Below are 23,843 nucleotides of genomic sequence, written 5' to 3' on the forward strand. Positions count from 1 at the left end.
CTCCTTGTACCTGGTGGCTGTCACTATGTAAAGAAATGTGGGTTTAGTGTACTAGCAGTTGTAAGATGGTACGGCAGGTTTTTGTTACTGTTGTATGTGAGTAAACTGCCCACGTGGGCACGATTACATTATTAAATGTAACATTTGTTAAATATGTAAACAAGCTGTTCTGCTCAATCCCACCTTCTTTATTGAAGCAGATATGTATGCTACAAATTTTCACTGCCTTCTGTTCTACAAATATGACAAGCTAATAAAAATGTCTGATAAAAAGTTTTTAGTATTTTATATACACACGGGAAGTGTTAGTGGCAAACGCATACACACATTGTGTGGTTTAATAACGCTATCAAGGATACCACACCTCATTCAAAAATCATGCCAGTTCTCAGAGGCTGGAGGCACAAAACAAACCCAAACCTTGTTCTCCAGAGTGTACCATAGTGGCTCAATGATATTGAGGTCCAACAACTGTGGTGCCCAGGGAAGGTGTGAGACTTCACCTGGATGCCTGTCAAACCACAATTCAACAGCAGCAGCTGTGTGATTTGAAGCATTATCTTCTTGGTAAGTGGGCCCTGTCTTTGGAAGACAATATCTGCACCATGGGGTGCACATGGAAGGCCAAAATTTGTACATAGTTGCTGGTAGAGTCTACCTTTCAAAGCGGCAATGGGACCTGCAGAACACCAGGATGTGGCTGCCAAACCATGATTACACCACCACGCTTTACTGTTGGTACAAGAAAGTCCTGGTTGTGAGCTTGCAGAGTGTCTGTTACACAAACATCCAATGGTTGGGAACAGTGTGAAGCTTTATTCATCGGACCATATTACAGTCTATTGGATTGATAATCCACAATTTGTGAGTTGCACCTCTCTCATCTGAGCATTCATATTGGTCACTAGTGGCTTGGCAATTTCAGCTCGCCCGTGAATGATTTGCTTATGGAGTTCCCTCAGCACAATTTGTGGACACAAGCTTTGGAAGACAGAGTGAACTCTGCAGCTGCCTTTAAAGCAGTTATTCCAGGTCACAATCCTTTGCAATGTCCTTTTGGTCAGTTGACCATGTCAACAGCGCTTATTCACCCAGAAACTGTAAATACCATTATAACCTTTAATACTGTACTTCACAACACAGTAACCCTCCGTTCACATCAAGCCCTACTTTGAATTCATGTGACTTTACTGTAAGTCACAGAATTTCAAAGTTGCAGGACCTGCCGATTTGCAACTCATCTGATACAGATGTCCAAAAAAAAAGAAATTCGCACCAAAAGTAGTGCATGTACTCCTTTTGAAATCGGTGCAGCTCCAACCAAGTCAGAGCTGCATTGATATGACCGCTCCAATTGTGGACAAGAGGGTGCGACTTGGCATGCAATTTGAAAGTCGCAGGGCATGCAAATCGCATCCAGTGTGAACCAGGGATTAATAAATTGGCAAGTTCAGTCAGAGGCACCATTTAAGCAGATACAATTTGCCTTCTTTAACCTCCTTAGCGGTATTCCCGAGTGTAGCTCGGGGTAAAATTTCTGTACCAACATCGGTAACCCCGAGCTACACTTGGGCTTACCATGAGGCGTTCTCTGGGGGTCCCTGCAGCACTTACCTTGTCCTTCGCTCCCGCGATGTGTCCCCTGCAGCATCCCCAGCCATCTCCTCTGGCCGATGCCGGCATCCGGCTTCTGTGTTCCGGTCCCTGTGACGTCGGGACGCACAGGCGCCTTAACCGGCGGGAAATTTGAAATTTTTAAAAATGTCATTTTTGCTGTCATTGCTTTTTCAATGCATTTCACATACATTTTGTCCCGAGTGCTTTGTCCTGTGCCCTGCCTGCATTTTGACTGTTCTTTCTGCCTGGAAACTTAGAAAAGTCCATGGCGTCCAAAAAGCGTCCCTTTACGTCAAAAGCGGTTTTAGAACAGCGATAGTAAATCAGAACCACTTGCAGAATTGAGTGATGATTTGCGGGAAAATTTGTCAGACACTGAAAACGATTTTGCGACTTTGCTCAGCGATGTGCGAATTTGCCTCTGTATTTAAAATTTCAGTGTTTTTGGTTTGATTATATTATTGAATTAAATGTATTATTTTTTATGATTATTAAATTATAATTTATGATTCCGTGTTTCAAATTTTATCCTGTTTACTAGACTCTTGTTCGGACAGATTTCAGTGAGTTATTCCTAAAAATTACAGCCTACAATAAAAAACTGCATATTTCCATGCAAAATAATGGTACCGCAAAAAAATCGGAAAGAATCATACCGCCAAGGAGGCTAAAGCTCATTAAGCTCTGGCATGACTCCGTATTACTAGTAGCGCACGTAGTGACTGATGAAAACTGAGGCTTAGCACGTGTTAGCTAGGCGTCTCATCACACAGAAGAAGCAAAAGAATGTTATAGCACTTCCACTTTCAACGCAAAACATGTCACTTTCACACCTGCTAATCATGTAGTGTTCCCATTTTTTTTGTCTAACCCCTGTATATGTATGGGCAACTTAATGCCATCGTATGGGCATAGCAATGTCAACTAGAGCTCCTGAAGAGAGAAAAAAATAATCCATCCATAGAATATTGTTGCACCTATCATTTTAGCATCAAACTTTTTCTTAGTGGGCCTATTCAGTGTACATCCTTTAACCACTTGCCTACCAGGCACTTATACCCCCTTCCTTACCAGGCCAATTTTCAGCTTTCAGCGCTGCCGCACTTTGATTGACAATTGCGCGGTCATGCAACATTGTACCCATATGAAATTTTGATCATTTTTTTCTCACAAATAGAGCTTTCTTTTGGTAGTATTTAATCGCCACTGGGCACTTTACTTTTTGCGCTATAAATTAAAAAAAGTGCAAAAAATTTGAAAAAAAAAAAGTTTGTTTCTTTGATAAAATTTTTCAAACAGGTATTTTTTCTCCTTCACTGATTTGCGTTGATGAGGCGGCACTGATGGGCACTGATAGGCGGCACTGATAGGCAGCACTAAAGGGCACTGATAGGCAGTACTAATGAGGTGGCACGGATAGGCGACACTGATAGACAGCACTAATTAGGGGTCACGGATAGGCAGCACTGATAGGTGACACCGATGATGGTACTGATAGACGGCACTGACTGGCATCACTTCTGGGCACTGACTGGCGGCACTGACTGGCACAACCCCTGGGCACTGACTGGTGGCACTGACTGGCAGCACTGGTGGGTGGCACTGGTGGACAGCACTGGTGGGTGGGCACAGGTGGGTGGCACTGGAGGCACAGGTAGGTGGCACTGCAGAGTGGCACAGGTGGGGGCACTGCTGGGAATGGGTGGGCGGGGCTAGTGGGCGCACTGCTGATCGGAACTTGCAGGGGTCACTGCTGGGCACCGATCATCAGGGCACTGATCATCAGTGCCCTGATGATCGGTGCCGATCCCCGCTCTGACAACTGCCGGTTCTCGGCAGTACTTTCCTCACGATCTGACAGCGTGAGGAAAGTGCAGCCGAGAACCGGCACTTGGATTTTCCTGTGATCAGGATATTTTTAGACGTCTAAAAATAGACGTCTAAAAATAGACGTCTAAAAATAGACGTCTAAAAATAGACGTCTAAAAATAGACGTCTAAAAATAGACGTCTAAAAATAGACGTCTAAAAATAGACGTCTAAAAATAGACGTCTAAAAATAGACGTCTAAAAATAGACGTCTAAAAATAGACGTCTAAAAATAGACGTCTAAAAATAGACGTCTAAAAATAGACGTCTAAAAATAGACGTCTAAAAATAGACGTCTAAAAATAGACGTCTAAAAATAGACGTCTAAAAATAGACGTCTAAAAATAGACGTCTAAAAATAGACGTCTAAAAATAGACGTCTAAAAATAGACGTCTAAAAATAGACGTCTAAAAATAGACGTCTAAAAATAGACGTCTAAAAATAGACGTCTAAAAATAGACGTCTAAAAATAGACGTCTAAAAATAGACGTCTAAAAATAGACGTCTAAAAATAGACGTCTAAAAATAGACGTCTAAAAATAGACGTCTAAAAATAGACGTCTAAAAATAGACGTCTAAAAATAGACGTCTAAAAATAGACGTCTAAAAATAGACGTCTAAAAATAGACGTCTAAAAATAGACGTCTGTGTATATATATCCTCAGATACATACACAGGTGCCGCGCTCCATAAATACCAATAATCATATAAATAGTGCTGTGACAAAACTTAATGTGCTAAAAAACAGTGCAACATATGGTGCTCAACAAAAATAAATGCTGATTCAAAAAAGTCCTCTTTATACTTTATATATATTCAGTGACAAATTCTGTGCCGTGCCACACTCCCCGTGCTCTAAAGATAGATGTGCGCTCACCTCCTTTAGCCAAACACAGTGGCTAACAGCGCTTTTTGTCCTCTCAGGACTAGGTTGCCTTTTTCCTGCCACCAGAGGTCTCCCTTTTTATCCTCCTTCCACACTGAGCCTCAATGGATAGTAGAGATGGTTACTAGTAGTATTTCCTCCTCTCAGTAAAACGGGATACCATGAAAAAAGAGCCACAATGGTGCCTTATCCTTTGTGAGGTTAAGTATTTTATTGTAAAAAAGATGCCACTCACATTGTGCTGTCTCCCACAGAGCTGTATCCAATAGAGCTGTGCCCAGATCCTGTGTTTGTAAATGCGGCTCGTCCACCGCGGCGTCGTGGGGAGGGGCTCTGACGTCACGCCGCCGCGGTGGACGAGCGGCATTTACAAACACAGGATCTCCGGCACAGCTCTATTGGATACAGCTCTGTGGGAGACAGCACAATGTGAGTGGCATCTTTTTTACAATAAAATACTTAACCTCACAAAGGATAAGGCACCATTGTGGCTCTTTTTTACATGGTATCCCGTTTTACTGAGAGGAGGAAATACTACTAGTAACCATCTCTACTATCCATTGAGGCTCAGTGTGGAAGGAGGATAAAAAGGGAGACCTCTGGTGGCAGGAAATAGGCAATATAGATCCATGGCAAGGATGGAGATATATATATATATATATATATATATATATATATATATATATATATATATAAAATATATGAAGATTACTACCTAGTCCTGAGAGGACAAAAAGCGCTGTTAGCCAGTGTTTGGCTAAAGAAGGAGGTGAGCGCACATCTATCTTTAGAGCACGGGGAGTGTGGCACGGCACAGAATTTGTCACTGAATATATATAATGTATAAAGAGGACTTTTTTTGAATCAGCATTTATTTTTGTTGAGCACCATATGTTGCACTGTTTTTTAGCACATTAAGTTTTGTCACAGCACTATTTATATGATTATTGGTATTTATGGAGCGCGGCACCTGTGTATGTATCTGAGGATATATATACACTGATTGTTATATATTACAGGTTTCACACAGATAATGAGTATTGTGTAAAGTGTTGATGCACCATTTATTTTATTTGATTTAATAATTTTTAAATAATTTTTTTGTACTAGGGGAGTATCACATTTTGGCTCACGAGTATCACTATATATTTTTCATTATTAGACGTCTATAAATAGACGTCTATAAATAGACGTCTATAAATAGACGTCTATAAATAGACGTCTATAAATAGACGTCTATAAATAGACGTCTATAAATAGACGTCTATAAATAGACGTCTATAAATAGACGTCTATAAATAGACGTCTATAAATAGACGTCTATAAATAGACGTCTATAAATAGACGTCTATAAATAGACGTCTATAAATAGACGTCTATAAATAGACGTCTATAAATAGACGTCTATAAATAGACGTCTATAAATAGACGTCTATAAATAGACGTCTATAAATAGACGTCTATAAATAGACGTCTATAAATAGACGTCTATAAATAGACGTCTATAAATAGACGTCTATAAATAGACGGCTATAAATAGACGGCTATAAATAGACGTCTATAAATAGACGTCTATAAATAGACGTCTATAAATAGACGTCTATAAATAGACGTCTATAAATAGACGTCTATAAATAGACGTCTATAAATAGACGTCTATAAATAGACGTCTATAAATAGACGTCTATAAATAGATGTAGGAACCATTACTTTGACAAATATTGAGGCAAGTCAGCAGAATGGAAATCTTTTTTTTTCTCAACTGAACTCCTGTCAAAGTTTGTGACATGAAGTGGACTTTAAAGTGCCAAGAGGGGGTGGGTTTAATGTAATTATCCAAAAAAACAAAACCTCTACCCGCAAATCTTTGCAGCCCAAGTCATTAAATGTTAGAAAAGAAAAAAATTACAAGACAGTTTATTTGAAATATTACAACATATAAAACCTACATATTATGTTCCATGAGTACAAAGTGGATAAAATGTATTACAGTGAATAAAATCCAATGATCTTAAAAACAGTTTATCAAAAAGACATTTAAATTGCCTTGCAAGCTGATATGAAGATCACAGTCTGAACAAAGTTGATGTTGCATTGCACTGATAGACTTTATACGGATGGAGCTTGAAGTGCTGTAGAGGTAGCATTCTGGATGATTATTAATCCATTTCCATCTTCTCTTTCTTTACAAATTCTGTCAGGGATGGGGAAAAAAAAAGTTTAGTAACTTCATTCTCTTTACGCCTTCAAGCAACAAGAGTCATGGCAAAAAACAGGCAGGGGCTACAGACATCCAATCTGCTGGGGTTGGCATTCTAGATTTACGAGCAACAGAGTAAACACAAACCTGTTTCTTCCTCTTTAAGCTTTGCCATGACACAGGCCTTTAGCTCTAAACCAATGGCTTTTGATAGTGGTGGAGGCACAGCATTACCAACCTGAAAGACAATAGTAGTGTTAAGCAACTATCAATTTTTTAAAAACCCTTGCAATATGCAATACCTTGTGGGCAATTGTTTTATAATTCCCCCCCCCCCCCCCCCCAACTAAAAATATATGTTCACAATTTCTTAGCCAGAATTAGGAGCTTGGAACTTCAAACAGGAGCTGGCACATGTACTGCATGCAGGCAGCCTATAGAAGTGGATGCAGAGGCTGCATGTCGAGATTTGCCAGTCATTAATAAAGGAGATAAAAGGATGAATTGAGCAAAGCCTCCACAGGAAAGCAGTCCTGGATAGGTTAGGTAAATATAATCGTACCAAAAGGTTTTGTATACATTTAACATGCTCTTAATACCTCTTCTGGTGACTTAGGTTTCTTTAAAAAAACCAAAAAACAAAAAAATACTTGGTTTTGTGTTAACCCACACATCTAAGCGTTAAAATATGAAGTTTTATGCAGGGAAAAAAAAAAAGAAAATTAAATATGCTAGGCTTTAAGATATATTATAATTCGGTGTTATGAATTGTAGAGTGGATATATAATGCACAGGGGAGAAGTTGGGTAAAAATGGAGAGTTCACTTAGTAAGGCACCATTAGATAAGTATATTTGGATACCACAAGAATTCTGTATGTGGGATGAGGATACAAGCATTTTGACACGGAATGTATTTAGGATTTGGGATGAAATGCACAAGCAGAAGAATTGGAAATTTAACTCACTGTCAATCTCTTTGGCGGGAACTAAATTGTTTTTATGGTACAATGTTGGTTTGAAATGGATTTGTATAAAAATTAAGATAATAAATAAAATTCATCTGGTTCATTAGAGACCATTTCAATCCATGTATGGGCAAGGTTGTATAAACGTCAATCTGTAAAACCACCTTGTCAGATTCCTTGCTTGTCATCAGCTATAGCTGGCAAGCCTGATCAGTGTAAGCTAATGGCAGGGAGGTCTGCCCACTGTCAGAATAACCAAGTGGGGAGGATTCCCCTATCAGGGTGTAGATATGGGAACTAGTCAGTTTTTGTTCAACCCTCTGCTGCTATACAAGCAGCTGGAAGTGTAGTTAAAAATTATTCCACTTTAAATCACATAAAGCCCCCTATGTGACCATACATTTTGGTGCCCGATCCTATCAGACCCCAAATGGATCTTCTGCACTCTACCCAAGACAACCGAATTTAGACTGGGTTCAGAGCCGTCAGCGGTTTTTTCCTGGCTGCACTGACCAAGATCAGAAATGGCTCAGAGCCAAGTGCTTCAGGCTTCATGCATGAAAACTGACCAGGCACCATAGCATTATCAGCAAATTGAAGCGATTGGGCGGTCTATTACAGAGCCCAAAAGCAAAGATGTCAAAGCCCAACTTCAGACAGTAAGTTAATTCAGTTGAATAAATGCAACAAATAAAACCCTGAATTTGACCACTGCAGCCTGTCATCTTGGGTACAGCAGCACTTAGAATGAGAGAGGATTAACAGTCTTTAGGGCAAATCAACATCCTGTCTAGGTACATACTGGGAGGAAAGCACATTTACTGCTTCACTACCACCATACATATATACACGGCCAGGTATAAAACAATACCAATCATGGTTGAGGCTACAACCATGATCCTGTATCTTGCAGCCCAGCACTTCAAGTAACATCTGAGCAGCCAAGCAGCTGCTGGATTACTTTTGTATGTGGCAGAAGGGGGTCCTGCCACCTTCCCCAGACTCTAGTGTGATCAGAGAACCCAGTAAAGATGTGCTAGGCGGCATCAGGTTGAAGGCACACAGTGAGGGGAACTGATGTTTTTCGTCTGATGTCAAAACTGGAAAAGACGATTGTCACTTCCAGCTCTGTTTACTGCCAGTGAAGCAGTCAATGAGACCAAAAAAAAGTCTGTAAATAAAAATGTTAATCAACTAGAGAACCAAAATAAGTGACAAAAACTTTCATCTAGTAGTTAAAAAGGGAGACCCACTTGTCTGTGTTTATCCAAGATGTTTCCAAAGAATCTGTAGGTGTCTGGAAAGCCTTGAGACCGGGCACACTCCCTTACACTCACCACACGGTGCTGCTCTGGGTGAAGAACACGGCCCTGAGGAAGAAAGTTTGGAAATGGAGATAAATGCCTCAAGTTTAATAAAAAAAAAAAAAAAATCAGCTTTTGCCTGCTGTACAGTTTTGAGTCCATTGAGGGACACAGCAAACTTTTAACCTTTGTGTTATACTGCTGACTGCAGGATTAGACACTGGCAAACCAAAATAAGCCCTTCCACTCCCAGCATGCCTCAGTTTAGTAGCAAAGTAATAAGTGCATGATCACAAACAGAGGGGGTGAAGAACTCTCTCTCAATGGACTTAAGTATTTTGACAAAAAAAAAAAATATAAAAACACAACATAACAGAAATCTTAGCCTGCAGGACATAAAAAAGTTGTCCAACTGAGCAGCGAAAAACACAGCAGCACCAACAGTCCAAATGAGAACAAAAACACAAAACAGACTGGCTCCTGCCTGGTGATCAGTTACCTTCAGCCTGAAGCTAGCATACAGACGTTAAAATAAAATAAATAAATAAATATATATATATATATATATATATATATATATATATATATATATATATATATATAAAAAACACACGACATCTTTTAGGACTCCAAACAAAACGAGGCATGGTGGTAGGAGGGCCATTCTGGCCCGCCTATTATTGTCCAAATACACCTGCAGAAGCAAGTATAACCTAAAAAAGGTTAAAAACCCATGTTCAACGGACAAGAAAAGCAGTTGCTGTACTGTATGCATTCAAAGTGAACTCATTAAACCATAATCCGATTTTTCTGTGCAATCATTCAAGCACATAAAATCTAACCAAATTATACCATTTCGTAATTCCTTTACCTGCTTGCCCATAGGCTCAGGGTTAGTGACTGTAGTGCTGAAGAAGCCATCCCACTCCAGTCTGCCATAAAGGCCAGCCCAGTGATTGTGTCTGTTCCCTGTGTGTGGCAGACACCATGGAATAAGTGTGTTAAACTGCCGGTCCGCTGGATCGCAAGATTTACCTGGGAATTAGAAATAATAAACATGCCCAAGTCAAAGTTGCTGACCTTCAAACCAGCATTTTTACTTTAAGGTAAAAAAAAAAAAAAAAAAAAAAAGTGCCGTGAAAGTTGATACCTTCAGCACAGCAACAAACACCCCTAAGAGCTCCAGTACTACTGCGCCCATTCTTCTTGTCGTTGTGAGTGTAGCGCAGCTTCCGTGTGGTTGTACCATCAGATAAGCGAACTTCAATGTTTGGTAGATCTCGCCAGTCAGAGCCAGGGGCAAGCGGTATGTGTCTCATTCTAGCAGCCACCAAGGCGCTCATATCCTGCAAAAATAAAGATTTTATCAATATGCCAGAATTGTGCATGTTCTCTAATTTAATCTAGTTCTCTAAACTAATCCCATTGAAGTTAAATTGCACAACTAAAATACTGCCTACATTTGTTAACATTCCCGTTTTGATACTAGGTCAAGATTCTACAATACACCTTACAATCATATCAGCATGGATGTCACACCACTTCAAACTCAATCCAAGACAGAGCTCATAATATTCCATCCAGCCCGTGCCCCTCCCTGCACTTTGCCATCAAGATCAATACTACAAACATCAGTCCTTTCCCTCAGGCCAGGGTACTAGGTGTAATCCTTGACTCAGACGGCCTTTCAGCCTAAAATTCAATCACTGTCCAAATCTTGTAGATGCCACCTCTGCAACATCTATAAAATACGCACTTTAACCATTGCAATTAGTAAGCAACTTATTCACTCCCTTATCTCTTGCAACTGCCTCCTCATTGGCCTACCTAATTGCAGGCTATCCCCCCAGTCTATCATGAATGCTGCTGCCAGACTCATCCACCTTACCAGCTGTTCCATGTCTGCCATCCCTCTCTGCCAATCCCTCCACTGGCTTCCCATTGCCCAAATAAAATTCAAAACATTAGAGCCATTTACAACTCTGCCCCAAATTACACCAATCTTGCCTCCAAATATCTCCCAAACCGTCCACTCCTCCCAACAACTCCTGTTCTCTAGCTCCCTTGTCTCCTCATGCTAGTCTTCAGAGACTCTCCCATCATCTGGAATGCTCTACCCTAAATCTGTCTATCACCTACTGTCCAATTTTAGGCAACCCCTGAAAACCTCACATCAGGGAAGCCCATCTCCTTCAGCTAATAACCAAATCTATTTCTCACATTTTGTTCCCCAGTTACCGTGTGTTCCACCAGCCCCTCTGTAATAGATTGTAAGCTCCCAGGAGCAAAGCCCTCTTCTCTTGAACTGTATTATTGCTGTATTTTCTTGTTGCGCAAACTGTAGGTGCTATATAAAAACTTTACAGGAAAAAAAAAAAAAAAAAAAGAAGACGAAAACTAGACAAAGCCCTGTCCCTCTTGCTAAACACCAAACCTATAATTCAACTGTCAAACTCCGTGGACTAGATGCTCTGGCTAATAAGTCATTGTCTAATACATTCTGGCACTGTAATACACCAGAATGGAACAGATAGCACTACAGGAAACCCAACGTATTTTGCCTTTGAGGTAGGGGAAGAGTTGGTTTCGGCAAGGTACACAAGAGTTGGGGCATGCCCACTTTTTAGAAAGCCTAAAACATTTAACAGGGGGGTTTTTCCTTTAGTGCTGTTTGAATCCTGTTTTCATTTTGGCCATCTAATTCTGAGTTCAATTTTACCTTACATATATGATCCCTGAGGATAGGCTGGTACTGTGAGCCCCGAATCTGCCTCTGGAACCATGACTGGGGTTCACCATTGTAGGAGATCTCAAGGGCCGATGCTCCATTGCGAATCTCTGGAAGGTCTGACATTGAATCTCTCACTGTAATTGTTCTGAGGAGGCTGGAGTTTGTCCTGCAATACAAGGCAAAGATTCCACATTCAGGGCCAAGACAAGGGTAACAGCCAACTCAGATTCACAATACTAACCATTTAACCACTTGGCAACTGCATTATTGCTGAATGACTGCTACAGCACGGTTGTCCAGTTCTGGGAGGGCATATGATGTCCTCCCAGGAAGAACCTGGCAATCTCCACGATCACTGTGTCCATAGGACACAGTTGATCACGTGATGTGGTAAAAGGCAAATCACAGCGGCCTTTTACCACGTGATCAGCTGTGTCCAATGACATAGCAGATCACCAGGTAAATACAGTTGCCGGTTATCGGCTGCATTTTCCTCACACTGTCACAGCATGAGGAAAGTACTGCCAATAACCAGCAATTGTCAGCACAGATCAGAACTGATTATCAGTGCCCAGCAGTGCTGCCCAACTGTGTCGTCTATCCATGCAGCATCATCGCACATCAGTGAAGGAGAAAATATTACCCGTTCGCAAAATTGTATAGTAGAATGAAAAAAACCTCACTTTTGCTTTTTTGTTTATAGTGCAAAAAATTAAACACCTAGCAGCGATTAAATGCCACCAGAAGAAAGCTATTTGTGAGAAGAAAAAAACAAAACAAATGTAATATGGGTACAATGTTGCATGACCACAGAATTGTCAAAGTGCAACAGCGCTGAAAATTGGCCTGGGCACGAAGGAGATACAAGTGCCCTAACGCAAAGCATTCAGGCAAAACCTTCAGAAAACCCAAAAACAAGAACACCGCTGGGAGTGGGATTATGGGGGTCCTTAGTAGTGTTTTTTTTTTTGCCACTGTGTGATAGGATACCTGCCTATAACCCAGTAGTCTGAATTTGCCTGCATCCTGTATAGTAAAAAGAAACATTTGATTACACTCACCTTGTGATGTTGCTCACATATTTCTTCTCATCCACAACAACATTCAGCTGACAGGCACGGGGTGCAAACACATGCAATGGCTCAGGGAACATGGGCAGCTTCTCTCCTGGAGCAGCAGCAAGTACGATGGCTCGTCTGCGTGTCTGAGGTACACCATACTGACCAGCCTACAAGACAAGAATTATGAAAATAATTCCATTAAAACAGGAAAGCAGCGCTAATGCTTCACTGCACTCTGCTGTTACAACAGCAGGTTGAGGTTGTGTTAGAGCTTACACAGGGCATTCACAAAACCTCCCCTCCCCCACCAATACTCCTAATGTTACTAACTAGCAAGCACTGAAAAAAAAAAAATATCACATGCTACTTTTATGTAGATGACCTACGTATTTTGCAGCTGTGACAGGATGGATTGTCTACATGGTTTGTGGGCTTTATAGACCCTCTAAGGACAAGGTGACAATTCTCTTAGGATTAGTAGGCCAAGATCACCTTAGACAGCTAGATAAAAGCACACCGATCAGCTACAACAAACTCCTACAACTCACTCCTGCGACAGGCTCTTTTTAAACACCCAAACTTACTTGGAGCACTCCAAAAGTACACTGGTAACCCATTCGTACAAGACAACGCAAGGTCAGTTTGAGCACCATAGAGCTTTTGAAGGAAACAAAGTTCCTGACGTTCTCAAGCAGGAAGAATTTAGGCCTATAATAATCACAATAGCTGCAAGAGAACACAAGCAGATGAGTAATGAAAATCAGATCACAATACATACACACACTGCATTAGCTTTTCTATCAAAGTTGCTCACCTGAGATAAGAAACCACCAGGGAGTTCTTGAATTTGGAATAGGTTCTGGAGTTAAACCTGTTCATACCACTGAAACCTTGGCAAGGTGGACCACCACACAGCATTTCAACATCTCCTTTCTGTGGCAGTTTCTGGCCCAGGCTGTTTGTCTTCTCTCCCGCCATTACCAACTTCAGCAAAACGTTACAATCTTCTGTAAATACTGTTGTGCCAGGATTGTTTAACCTGAAGGCCTGGGCAGCTGGCTCCCACATCTCAATGGCCCATTTAGTTTCAGATATACCTGTGTAAAATTTAGGGAGACAGGTGAATCCACAATTGGCTGCAACCAACATAGAAGAATGCACCATAGGGTGGGGGAAGGTCTAGAGCAGCGGTTCTCAACCTTTGGGGGTCGAGCAAGCTTTTCACAGGGGTTGTTAAGACCATCGGAAAACACACCGCTCCTCTATCCGTCTCCAGGAGGGTCCGCCCACATTTCCCTGCACCACGTGTCGGCGAGATAACATGCTGCCCGTCATCTGGCCACACCTCCGGGATCACTCAACAGCTTCGCCTCCTCGCTGGCGATTGGCTGCCGGAACTGTAGCTCAGGAGAGGCACACAAGCGGCCAATCACCAGCGAGGAGGTGGAGCTTGGAGAGGAGGAGCCGAGCGGCAGCTCGAAGATCAAAGATCGAGTGAGGGAGCGAACGGAGAAGGAAGACAGCTGACCGGTAAGTGTTTGTACTGTGCAGATGGTGCTGCTGCAGCAAGCTATGCTGGCTGTAGATGGGAGAGGGAGAGAGCGAGCCCAGGCTGGAGCAGGAGTCAGCAAGGCAAGTATCATTGGTGTCAGTGGGAGGAATAGTGCCCCATCATTGTCACGAATACCAACGATGGGGCACCATTCTCCCCTCACTGACACCAACGATGGGCTACTATTCCTCCCACTGACACCAACGATGGGCTACTATTCCTCCCACTGACACCAACGATGGGCTACTATTCCTCCCACTGACACCAACGATGGGGCACTATTCCTCCCACTGACACCAACGATGGGGCACTATTCCTCCCACTGACACCAACGATGGGGCACTATTCCTCCCACTGACACCAACGATGGGGCACTATTCCTCCCACTGACACCAACGATGGGGCACTATTCCTCCCACTGACACCAACGATGGGGCACTATTCCTCCCACTGACACCAACGATGGGGCACTATTCCTCCCACTGACACCAACGATGGGGCACTATTCCTCCCACTGACACCAACGATGGGGCACTATTCCTCCCACTGACACCAACGATGGGGCACTATTCCTCCCACTGACACCAACGATGGGGCACTATTCCACCCACTGACACCAACGATGGGGCACTATTCCACCCACTGACACCAACGATGGGGCACTATTCCACCCACTGACACCAACGATGGGGCACTATTCCACCCACTGACACCAACGATGGGGCACTATTCCACCCACTGACACCAACGATGGGGCACTATTCCACCCACTGACACCAACGATGGGGCACTATTCCACCCACTGACACCAACGATGGGGCACTATTCCACCCACTGACACCAACGATGGGGCATCATCGACTCCCATTACTGAGCCCCTTCAGAATCTTGGCCATCTGATAAATCTATATTGGACTGTGTTTGTCACTAGATTTCAAGTAATATTCGAGATACCAATTTCAGTACATCATCCATACCTGCTTGATGGAAGCCCTCTGACAACCCTCCACAGCCTGAGAACACATCAAGTGTACGGAGTTTAGGCAGCTGATCTGTTGGTTTTCGATCATCTTCAGACTGAGCAGAAGACATTTTCCCCTTGCCTATAGAAAAAACAAACAGCGACTTAAGATGCAGTCAAATTATAGTATACATCAAACGGGGGGGGGGGGGGGGGGGGGGGTTTATACGCCACTACCTTTCCCCTTGCCTTTTCCTTTCCCTTTGTTCATGGAGGTACGAGCGTGATTGGGTGGGTCTTCAAAGCTTTTAGTTTTTGCATTGTAGGCCTGCAAAGAGAAGGTCAGTAAGCAAATTAAAAACAACTATGCTCCTACAGGTGTTGTCCCCAAACAAGTCTAAAGCCACTGTGTGGCTACCAGTTAAGCCTCTAGATGCTACAGATCTTGTGGAAACTGGAACTTCAGCACTGGACTGGGATACAGCAGAGAATTGATTATGCTACTGATTGACGCGATGGGTAGCAATTCACTTCCGAATGTTTTCTAGTTTTCTGTAGCTCAGAAAAGTTAGTCTTCTTCCTTTTCTTTGCATACCAGAAATGTATGTGAATGTGTCAGGTAACATCAATTTGGGAACATCAATAGTATACAGTGGACAATGAAAGGCTTGCTGTTGAATGTTGACCATCTATACGGCAATAAACACATGCCGAAACATTAAAAGTATCCTATTGCTGTACATCACTTTCACAAGATTACCAAAGCTTTAAAAATTGCATATGACATGTACATCAATGCGTCAGTGCCCAAACTTGGCCAAAGGTCACTCAAGCACCAGACTCTTCCTGTTTCATTTTGAGTTTATCGTCCATCTTCCCTACCTGAAGATTATACCCTAAAGGCCCGAGTACACAAACATGAGCAGCAAACCTAGATAGCCAAATCTTTGCTATACTGGTGCAAGTCTAGAGGTCTTCAAATTACCTCCAAGAAATAGAACCTGTCTGCTCCAACCTCAGAGTACTCTTGAATAGATTCAGTCAAATCTTCTCCATATTCTACCATACAACGGCCCTGGACATCTTTGAATTCTACAGTCGCCTCTTCATCACTCCAGTACACCAAGTTGATATCTGCATGGTAACTGGCTTTTGTTCCTTTATGTGTATTCTCTGGCCTGGAGAAGAGGAAGAAGGGGAAAAAAAAAAAAAAAAAGTGTCAAATCTCTCCTTTAAACTGTTCACATCTGCAAAGACCAGTATTAGGAGTCAGATACTGCACTGCTCAAAAAAGTTAAAGGAACACTTTTTAAATCAGAGTATAGCATCAAGTCAATTAAATGCCTGGGATATTGATCTGGTCAGTCAAGTAGCAGAGGGAGTTAACGCCAAAAGCAGCTGAGACTGATTAGCAGGTGCACCAAGATTGGCAACAAGGCGATGACCCCCAAAAACAGGAATGGTGTTACAGGGAGGCCACTGACCATTTTTCCCTACTCATTTTTTATGACTGACAAGTTTTGCATTTGGCTAGAGTCAGTGTCACTACTGGTAGCATGGACCCTACAGGAGGTTGCACAGGCATTCCAACTCCTCCAGGACGGCACATCAATAAGTGCCAATTCCAGAAGCTTTGCTGTGCCTCCCAGCACAGTCTCAAGAGCATGGAGGAGATTCCAGGAGACTGGAAGAAGTGGACAGGGCCATAGAGGATCCTTGACCCCATCAGCAGGACCGGTACCTGCTCCTTTGTGCAAGGAGGAACAGGGTGAGCACTGCCAGAGCCCTACAAAATTACCTCCAGCAGGCCACTGGTGTGAATGTCTGACCAAACAGACTTCATAAGGGTGGCCTGAGGTCCTCTAGTTTGCCCCGTGCCCACTGCCTGGCACCACAGAGCTTGATTGGCATTTGCCATTGAACACCAGAATTTGCAGGTACGCCCCTAGCACCCTTTGCTGCCTGCGTCTGAAGGTCTGGGGAGGTAATTCCGTGGAGGGACACACAGACCTCTACAGGCTAGACAATTGCACCGACTGCCATTAGGTATCGGGATGAAATCATTGGACCCATTGTCAGACCCTACACTGCTACAGAGGGTCCTGGGTCCCTCTTGGTGCACGACAATGTCCGGCCTCATGTGGCGAACGTATGCAGGCAGCTCACTGGAGGATGTAGGAATACCACTGAATGGCCCCCACGCTCGCCTGACCTAAATCCAATAGAACACCTCTGGGATATGTTTCGGTCATCCGACGCCGCCAGGTTGTACCTCAGACTGTCCAGGAGCTCAGTGATTCCATGGTCCAGATCTGGGGAGGAAATACACCAGGACATCTTCCGTCATCTCATTAGGAGCATGCCCTGATGTTGTCAGGTAACCATACAAACAGGTGGGGGCCATACAAACTACAGAGTACCATTTTGAGTTGCTGTAATGGAATTTCAGGAAAATGGACTAGCCCGGTGCATCATTTTTTTCCCCACATTTTTGGGGAGTCTTTGAATTCAGTTGTCTGATGGAAATTAAAATCAACCTACAAACGATGGGACATCCACAGGTTCCTAACATTACCCAGTCCATATCGGTATAGATATCCAGCTTGATATTTTTCCCCCATTGAGATCGGATGTGTTTTGAAAGTGTTCCTTTAATTTTTTTTGAGCAGTATATAAAATCTTCAGACCTATGCTGTGAAATTTATTCACACTTGAGTACTGGAAGCACCTTGGAGCAATGAGGTGTTTAATGGCCTTTAGTTCTTTACTACCAAAAACTTACGGTAGACCTACCTGTAGAACTTGTACACACGCAGCTTGATATCTGACTCATTGGGTTTCCCATTGCTTTTCTTGTTACAATAGATCTCCTTAATTCGACCTAGTCTATAGGGCTCAGGGGCATCCAAGTTGCTGCCTTTTATATAGTCAGAAGATTTGCGGTAATATTCTGGATACAGCTCCTCATCCACATCATCCTTTTTATGGGAACGTTTCAAAGGACTGCTCAGCTTAACACTAGAAAAAAGGAAAAATGGACAACCCATAGTTTCCAGGCTTATTCAACTTTAGACTTACAAAACCCAACAATCTTATTCTGACTCCCTTTATTTTGGCTAGCTTAGAATTCCGTTATTGGATATAGGATAAAACATACCTGAAAGTGTAGGCATCAGGCAGGAGCAGTACACCATCGCCAGTCTTGTATTGCACACCATTTTTTGTAGCCATGTTATAGCACACTTTACCGTCGAAATCGTCAGCAATGTCAAACACTTTGGGAATCTCCCTCTGTCTTATTTCATCAAGTCTGGCACAGCTGGTGCAGAATCTACAATTACAACAGCATACCAAAAAGATTTTTTTTTTTTTTAAGCAAAAACCAGCAAAAGCAGTTCATAAAACATTAGTACAGGAAACCAAAGACTCACTTGTGCTTGTTTTCTTCTGTAGGTTGCAACTTTGGTGGAGTCTCAAAGCGAGCATACTCTGGATCATACCACAGCTGATAGAAGTAGGATTTGCCATCGTCTTCCATCACATTTTTATCATTGTCCAGTCCCCCCTGGAAGATTACCCCAAAAATGTAACCAAAATCTTAATATATACGCAGATGAGAAGTGCAGGTTAAACTGCCTTTTATTTGTTGCTTAAACCATAACAAAACATATGACAACTAGGTTCCAGCTCACCTCCATGAACCAGTCCTCAGCTGGTTCTTTGTAGACCACATTGACCTTTCCATGAATATAGGACAGCTGCATGTCCTCACATTCATCCACAAGAAAGAGCTCCAAGGGTTCAGATGTGGCACCAAGCACAGTGTCTGAGCCCAGGCAGAACCAGTGGGCATGGAACATAGGGCCATTGACATCTTCCCACATAGATGTGATCCTGAAACAGAAAGGGGGCATTTCAGGACTCAATTCAGGCGCAACACAGCAAAACTAGCACACCTTCATCCAAAAGATTGAAAACCTACTAATCAAAACATTTCTGGACTATTCTAGAAGTGATCAAGCCAATAGAGAACTTCAGTTCCCATACTGACTGTACAAAGACTAGCAAGAACTGAACACAGCATTAATGTGAAAATGTAACTGTGCTGAGTGCCAAACAAAATCCAAAATTGTGAACCATAAGATAGTGAAATGGCAGCACTCAGATACCAATAAAAATATGCAATAAGTGATAACCAGTTGTTGCGCTATTGATAAAATAAACCAATAGCGGGTCACATGTTAAATGTGCTCCTACCAAGTCCAAATGTACGAATTGCCAAACAATGAAAGTCTTTTGATGGCAAAATTCAGATGAACAGCTGTGTCCACAATAATCATCCTCGTGTTGTGAAATTGAGACACTCGTGCCCACCACAACAAAAAACATTGCTCCTTACCGAATAGTTAGACCCGATTAGAGGTGGTCTAAGAGAGAATGATGCTGAACATATCTTGCAACAGGCTAAATGGAAAAGAGGTGTCACAGACTTCGGTATCTCTCCTCAAATTTCAAAGACAAAAACGAGCATGCAAGTCAAACGCCACAGGTGCCAGCTTTAGACAGGCGTGGGTTAAGTCAGCACAACCTCCGGCCACCCTTGATGTACTTTTTTCTCAATAGAAGTTGTCAAGGGGAGAAAGATACCGAAGTCCGACACCTCTGTTCTATCTAGGATGTTACAAGCAAGATATGTTCAGCATCATGCTCTGTTAGACCACCTACAGTATAACCTGGAGTCTAACTATTCGATAAGGAGCAGTGTGGTGGTGGTGGTGGTGGGCACGAGCATTTCAATACACACGATTAATGTGGACACAGCTGATCATAATTGGAATTTGGTCAAAAGACTCATTGGTTTGGCAATTCTTGCATTTTGACAATTGGTAGAAGCACATTTAAAAAATAAAGCGACTCACTACTAGTATATTTTATCAATAGCGCAACAACTAGATCACTTATTATGAACACAGCACTAGTTAGAGATGGAGTAAGCAACAGACCATTGCTACAGCTTTAGCTTTTAAAGTGATACTAAACCCCAGACCCTGCATTCACTATATCCGGTCTCCAACAGTACAAAACATGAAAATGCAATTATTTTAGTAAATCTAAATTGCTAAATACCGTTTAGCAGTTACAGCAGCCTTGTGACTTCTATCAGAGTCCAGCAGAGCACTGGTTAAAGCTTTGCGTTCTCTATAATGTTGCAGTATCCCTGACCTAGCTGGACAGTGCCGACTGTGGCCCTGTGCTGATCACATGCACTCTCCCAAGAGAAAAAAAAAAAAAAGACTAGCAATACACACCAAACTCAGCATGTGCAGTGTCTCCACACAATTTTACATAAGAGGATTAACCCCCTAGTTTCCATAGTGAAACTAACAAGCATGCTTTACTGCATATACAGACTGATTTTACTGTTGTGGGTTTAGTAACTTTAAAACAGAACTTCACTATCAACATGGGCTATTTTAATCCTTATGCAAATAGCTATGATACTTTCCCATTCACGTGTTTTAATTTTTTTTTCTTCTGGTTCTACTGCCCAATCAAAAAATGCTATGCTTCCCAGGAGTCTTCAGGAGGGAAAGGAGTTCTCAGCTAAGCATACGCTGCTCTTTGAACCAAGGACAAAATACCAGAAGCAAATGCTTCATGAATCTACCCTTACTCAATATGGTCATGGCCAGAAATGCTAGGGGGTTGTTTTTCTAAGTGATTTCTTTGCAAAATAAAGCAGAAGACATGAATGAATGGGAGGCGTTTGCTCTGAACATTAAAAACAAAAAATTGTGCTTTTGGTTTGTGGTGTTCAGATTCAGTGCAGTTCTGCATTAAATCCATCTTGTACTTTGCAGTAGCCATTTAGTTGATAACTATATTTACACCTATTTTAGTGTAATACAGTGTGTTAAATATGCTGTTGGAATCTCTGGTGTTCTTTTGAATCCATTTCTAAGGTGAACACACCACAAACCTCAGTTTTCATGCACGCTTCAATGAGTAATACACATTGCAGATTCCTGTGCAGCAAGAGAAAAAAAAATGCATGTGATACTAGTGTTGTGGTGTCAACAGGGCACAGAATTGATTTAGTTGTGCCCTTGCAGAACACGTGCAGAAAAATGGGCATCTCTGCACTATGGTGTTAACGAGCTTTTACCAAGCAAGTCAGACTTAAGGGAGAGGCTGCCAGGAACAAGAGCATATACAAACCTTGCCAAATACAGCGGTTCAGTGGGATTATCTGGACTCACAGATACACAATCTCCAACTTCAAGGATTTCATCATCAATAGATACTTTCAGATAGTATTCTTTCTTCCCTTCAGCCTTGAATAGAATAGAAGAGTCAGTGTCCAATAGTATCCATCTCTGCAGCACTATAATCATTAATACCAACCATGACAACGCAAGGTAGGGACTGAGGGGGGGAAGAAAGAAGAAGAGTCTCAACCCTCCCACTACAAATTATAGACCATCTCAAGGCACCCCATTCTAAAATGTAAAAAAATAGCCAATAGTTTTACATATTGCAGTATTCACACACATAAGACACCCAATATTAGAGGCGATGTCAAAACATTTTTTGCATTTCATTAAAGCATCATTTACTCGATGCAACAGCTTTTATATAAAGATTTACGTATTGTGTGTGCACTAAAGTGAATTTTTCCCTGAAAGCTTGGGGTTGGTGAAAAGGTTGCATAAATATCACGCAGCATACCAGCCATCATTATGTTCTCCAGAGAATATAGAATAAGGGAGATATTTAATTTTTCATGTTAAAAATAAGCACAAGTGTCCCAGCAGGGAAGCAATTGCTATGTTCTTTAGGATGCAGCTCAACATCTTAACAGAGAAAAGAGGCAAGGATCCATTACCTTGACACGGTCACCTCGCCAAGAAATTCTGTTTTTCTTCTCTTGTTTCTTTTTCCTTCCCTGAAGTATCTTCTTAGGTGAAGGCATTTCTGGGATGTTATCATCCAATTCTTCATCTTCATCAGCTTCTTTAACAGCCAAGTTTGGACACCTGTCCAGACCAAGAGGTCAATGTCAAAGTCCCACCAATATTCCCCCACCCAGTTACAACCACAAACTTAAGTTACCTTCTTTGAAGGCAGGCCTGCTTATTACGGCCACTTCCACCAAACTTTATCATGTCCTGGCAGGCTCTGCATTTGCCACATTCCGGCTGCTGACAAACCTGTGAAGAGATTAGGACAGAGCTGAAGTAAACATTCACAAATTAGCTGGTTAAGGTATCACTAGTTCTGGGGAAGGGAGAGGGCATAAAAAAAAAAAAAAAGGCATTGGTCGTTGACATTTGGTATAAAAAGGCATATTACAATCACAAGGAGTGAGGATACACCATTTCCCAGTCATTTAAACTCAAATGGAGTGTAACATACCAGGGCATGTTAAGTTTACAGGCAAGCCATTTCATGCAGACACAGTAAATACATGGTTAGAACAGCAGCTTCTATTGCACAACAGTTTTATCTCTTGCCTAAAGTTAAAACATACCTCACAAACACCACAACGTCTACGTTTAATGTTCTCCTTCTCTTCATTGTTCTCAATCTGTTCTGAGAAGAAGGTGTCAAAGATCTGGTAAACCAGTCTAGTGGTTGTGGCTTTCGTGGGCCCTTTATCCTTTATGATCTTTGTGGGATGTCGTATGGCTTGCTTCCTTACAGCACGCCTGTAAGTGAAAGTTAAGTCACTTAGCTCAGTCCAGTGGCTAAAACAAGGGGCAACCAAAAGCAAGGTGCTCCCTTAAGGACTAGAGGAAAAAAAAAAAAAAAAAAAAAAAGACAAACAACAAACCCAAAACCAAACAGCACCCACCTTTTACCCAGTGTAACACCAGCCAACTTGATGAGGTCCCTCATGCAGGGAGTTATAATTATTGGCTGCTCATCACTGTCTGCAGCATCATCATAACTTTCCACTTGCTCCACAACAAACTGAGCATGTCTCAGTAGAGAGTCTTCGGTGAAGCGATTGAAGTTTAGACCAGCTGGTGGTACAGTAGTCTGTAAAAAGATATAGTTTTATAGCCATCTAGTCTCTAGAGACTAAATTCCTTTGTTGATTCTTGTACTCACTTCTATCCTGTTCAGTAGATCCTCATATGTTGCATCCTGATTACTCTGGAGAAACTCTACCACAATCTTACTCATATAGATCTTCTCCTGCATCAGAGCAAATATTGCACTGTACTCTTCACTGGGATCCATCAGGAAGTAGTCCGCAAAGGCTAACAAGAAAAATTATTCAGTTTAGATCATGAAATTTTGACCTCATTTGCACAATTGTGTGATTAAAAAGGCAAAAATTGAAGTTATAGTAAAAAGGCACCGAGACAATAACTAACCCATGTGGGAAGAACGGTTAGTAAACAAAACAGTTTTCCCTGTCAGCTCCTGCACATTGCTTTCCAAAGCAGCGTGCTTACAGTGAAGCGCAAAAACCGATCAGGTAAAAAGGCACACAGTTAACTGTTTGAGTGCCCCACGTTAACCCCTCCCTGCCCAGTGTTATTACTAGTGTCAGTGCTTATAAGCACTGATCACTGTATTTGTGTCACTGGGGATGTCAGTGACACCAAGTCAGTTCCCCCCAGTGTCAAAATCCCCGCCGCAGTCCTGCTATAAGTTGCTGATCGTTGCCATTACTAGTATAATAA

The 23,843-nt window shown here is 42.1% G+C and overlaps 1 protein-coding gene across 1 annotated transcript in view; it reads right to left on the reverse strand.

Annotated features, from left to right (window-relative positions):
* Positions 1-6,273: 6,273 nt before the first annotated feature.
* The window catches only part of DNMT1 (DNA methyltransferase 1), a 35,237-nt gene continuing 17,667 nt past the window's right edge, over positions 6,274-23,843 (reverse strand). Inside the window, exons 13-34 of the mRNA XM_089653988.1 lie at positions 23,263-23,414; positions 23,003-23,190; positions 22,679-22,856; positions 22,261-22,358; positions 22,034-22,184; positions 21,367-21,482; positions 18,840-19,041; positions 18,579-18,712; positions 18,305-18,478; positions 17,941-18,165; positions 16,133-16,325; positions 15,385-15,475; positions 15,164-15,289; positions 13,449-13,731; positions 13,219-13,360; positions 12,635-12,801; positions 11,562-11,739; positions 9,993-10,188; positions 9,714-9,877; positions 8,792-8,908; positions 6,720-6,810; positions 6,274-6,566 (exon numbers count right to left, since the gene is read on the reverse strand). Of these exons, the coding sequence (XP_089510114.1) occupies positions 6,532-6,566; positions 6,720-6,810; positions 8,792-8,908; positions 9,714-9,877; positions 9,993-10,188; positions 11,562-11,739; positions 12,635-12,801; positions 13,219-13,360; positions 13,449-13,731; positions 15,164-15,289; positions 15,385-15,475; positions 16,133-16,325; positions 17,941-18,165; positions 18,305-18,478; positions 18,579-18,712; positions 18,840-19,041; positions 21,367-21,482; positions 22,034-22,184; positions 22,261-22,358; positions 22,679-22,856; positions 23,003-23,190; positions 23,263-23,414 (3,401 nt within the window). The 3' untranslated portion in view covers positions 6,274-6,531. The remainder of the gene's footprint in view (positions 6,567-6,719; positions 6,811-8,791; positions 8,909-9,713; positions 9,878-9,992; positions 10,189-11,561; positions 11,740-12,634; positions 12,802-13,218; positions 13,361-13,448; positions 13,732-15,163; positions 15,290-15,384; positions 15,476-16,132; positions 16,326-17,940; positions 18,166-18,304; positions 18,479-18,578; positions 18,713-18,839; positions 19,042-21,366; positions 21,483-22,033; positions 22,185-22,260; positions 22,359-22,678; positions 22,857-23,002; positions 23,191-23,262; positions 23,415-23,843) is intronic.

This window comes from Staurois parvus, unplaced genomic scaffold (genome assembly GCF_062004578.1).
Source record: "Staurois parvus isolate SC_StPar_1 unplaced genomic scaffold, SC_StPar_1.0 ptg000732l, whole genome shotgun sequence".
Classification (NCBI taxonomy): Eukaryota; Metazoa; Chordata; class Amphibia; order Anura; family Ranidae; genus Staurois; species Staurois parvus.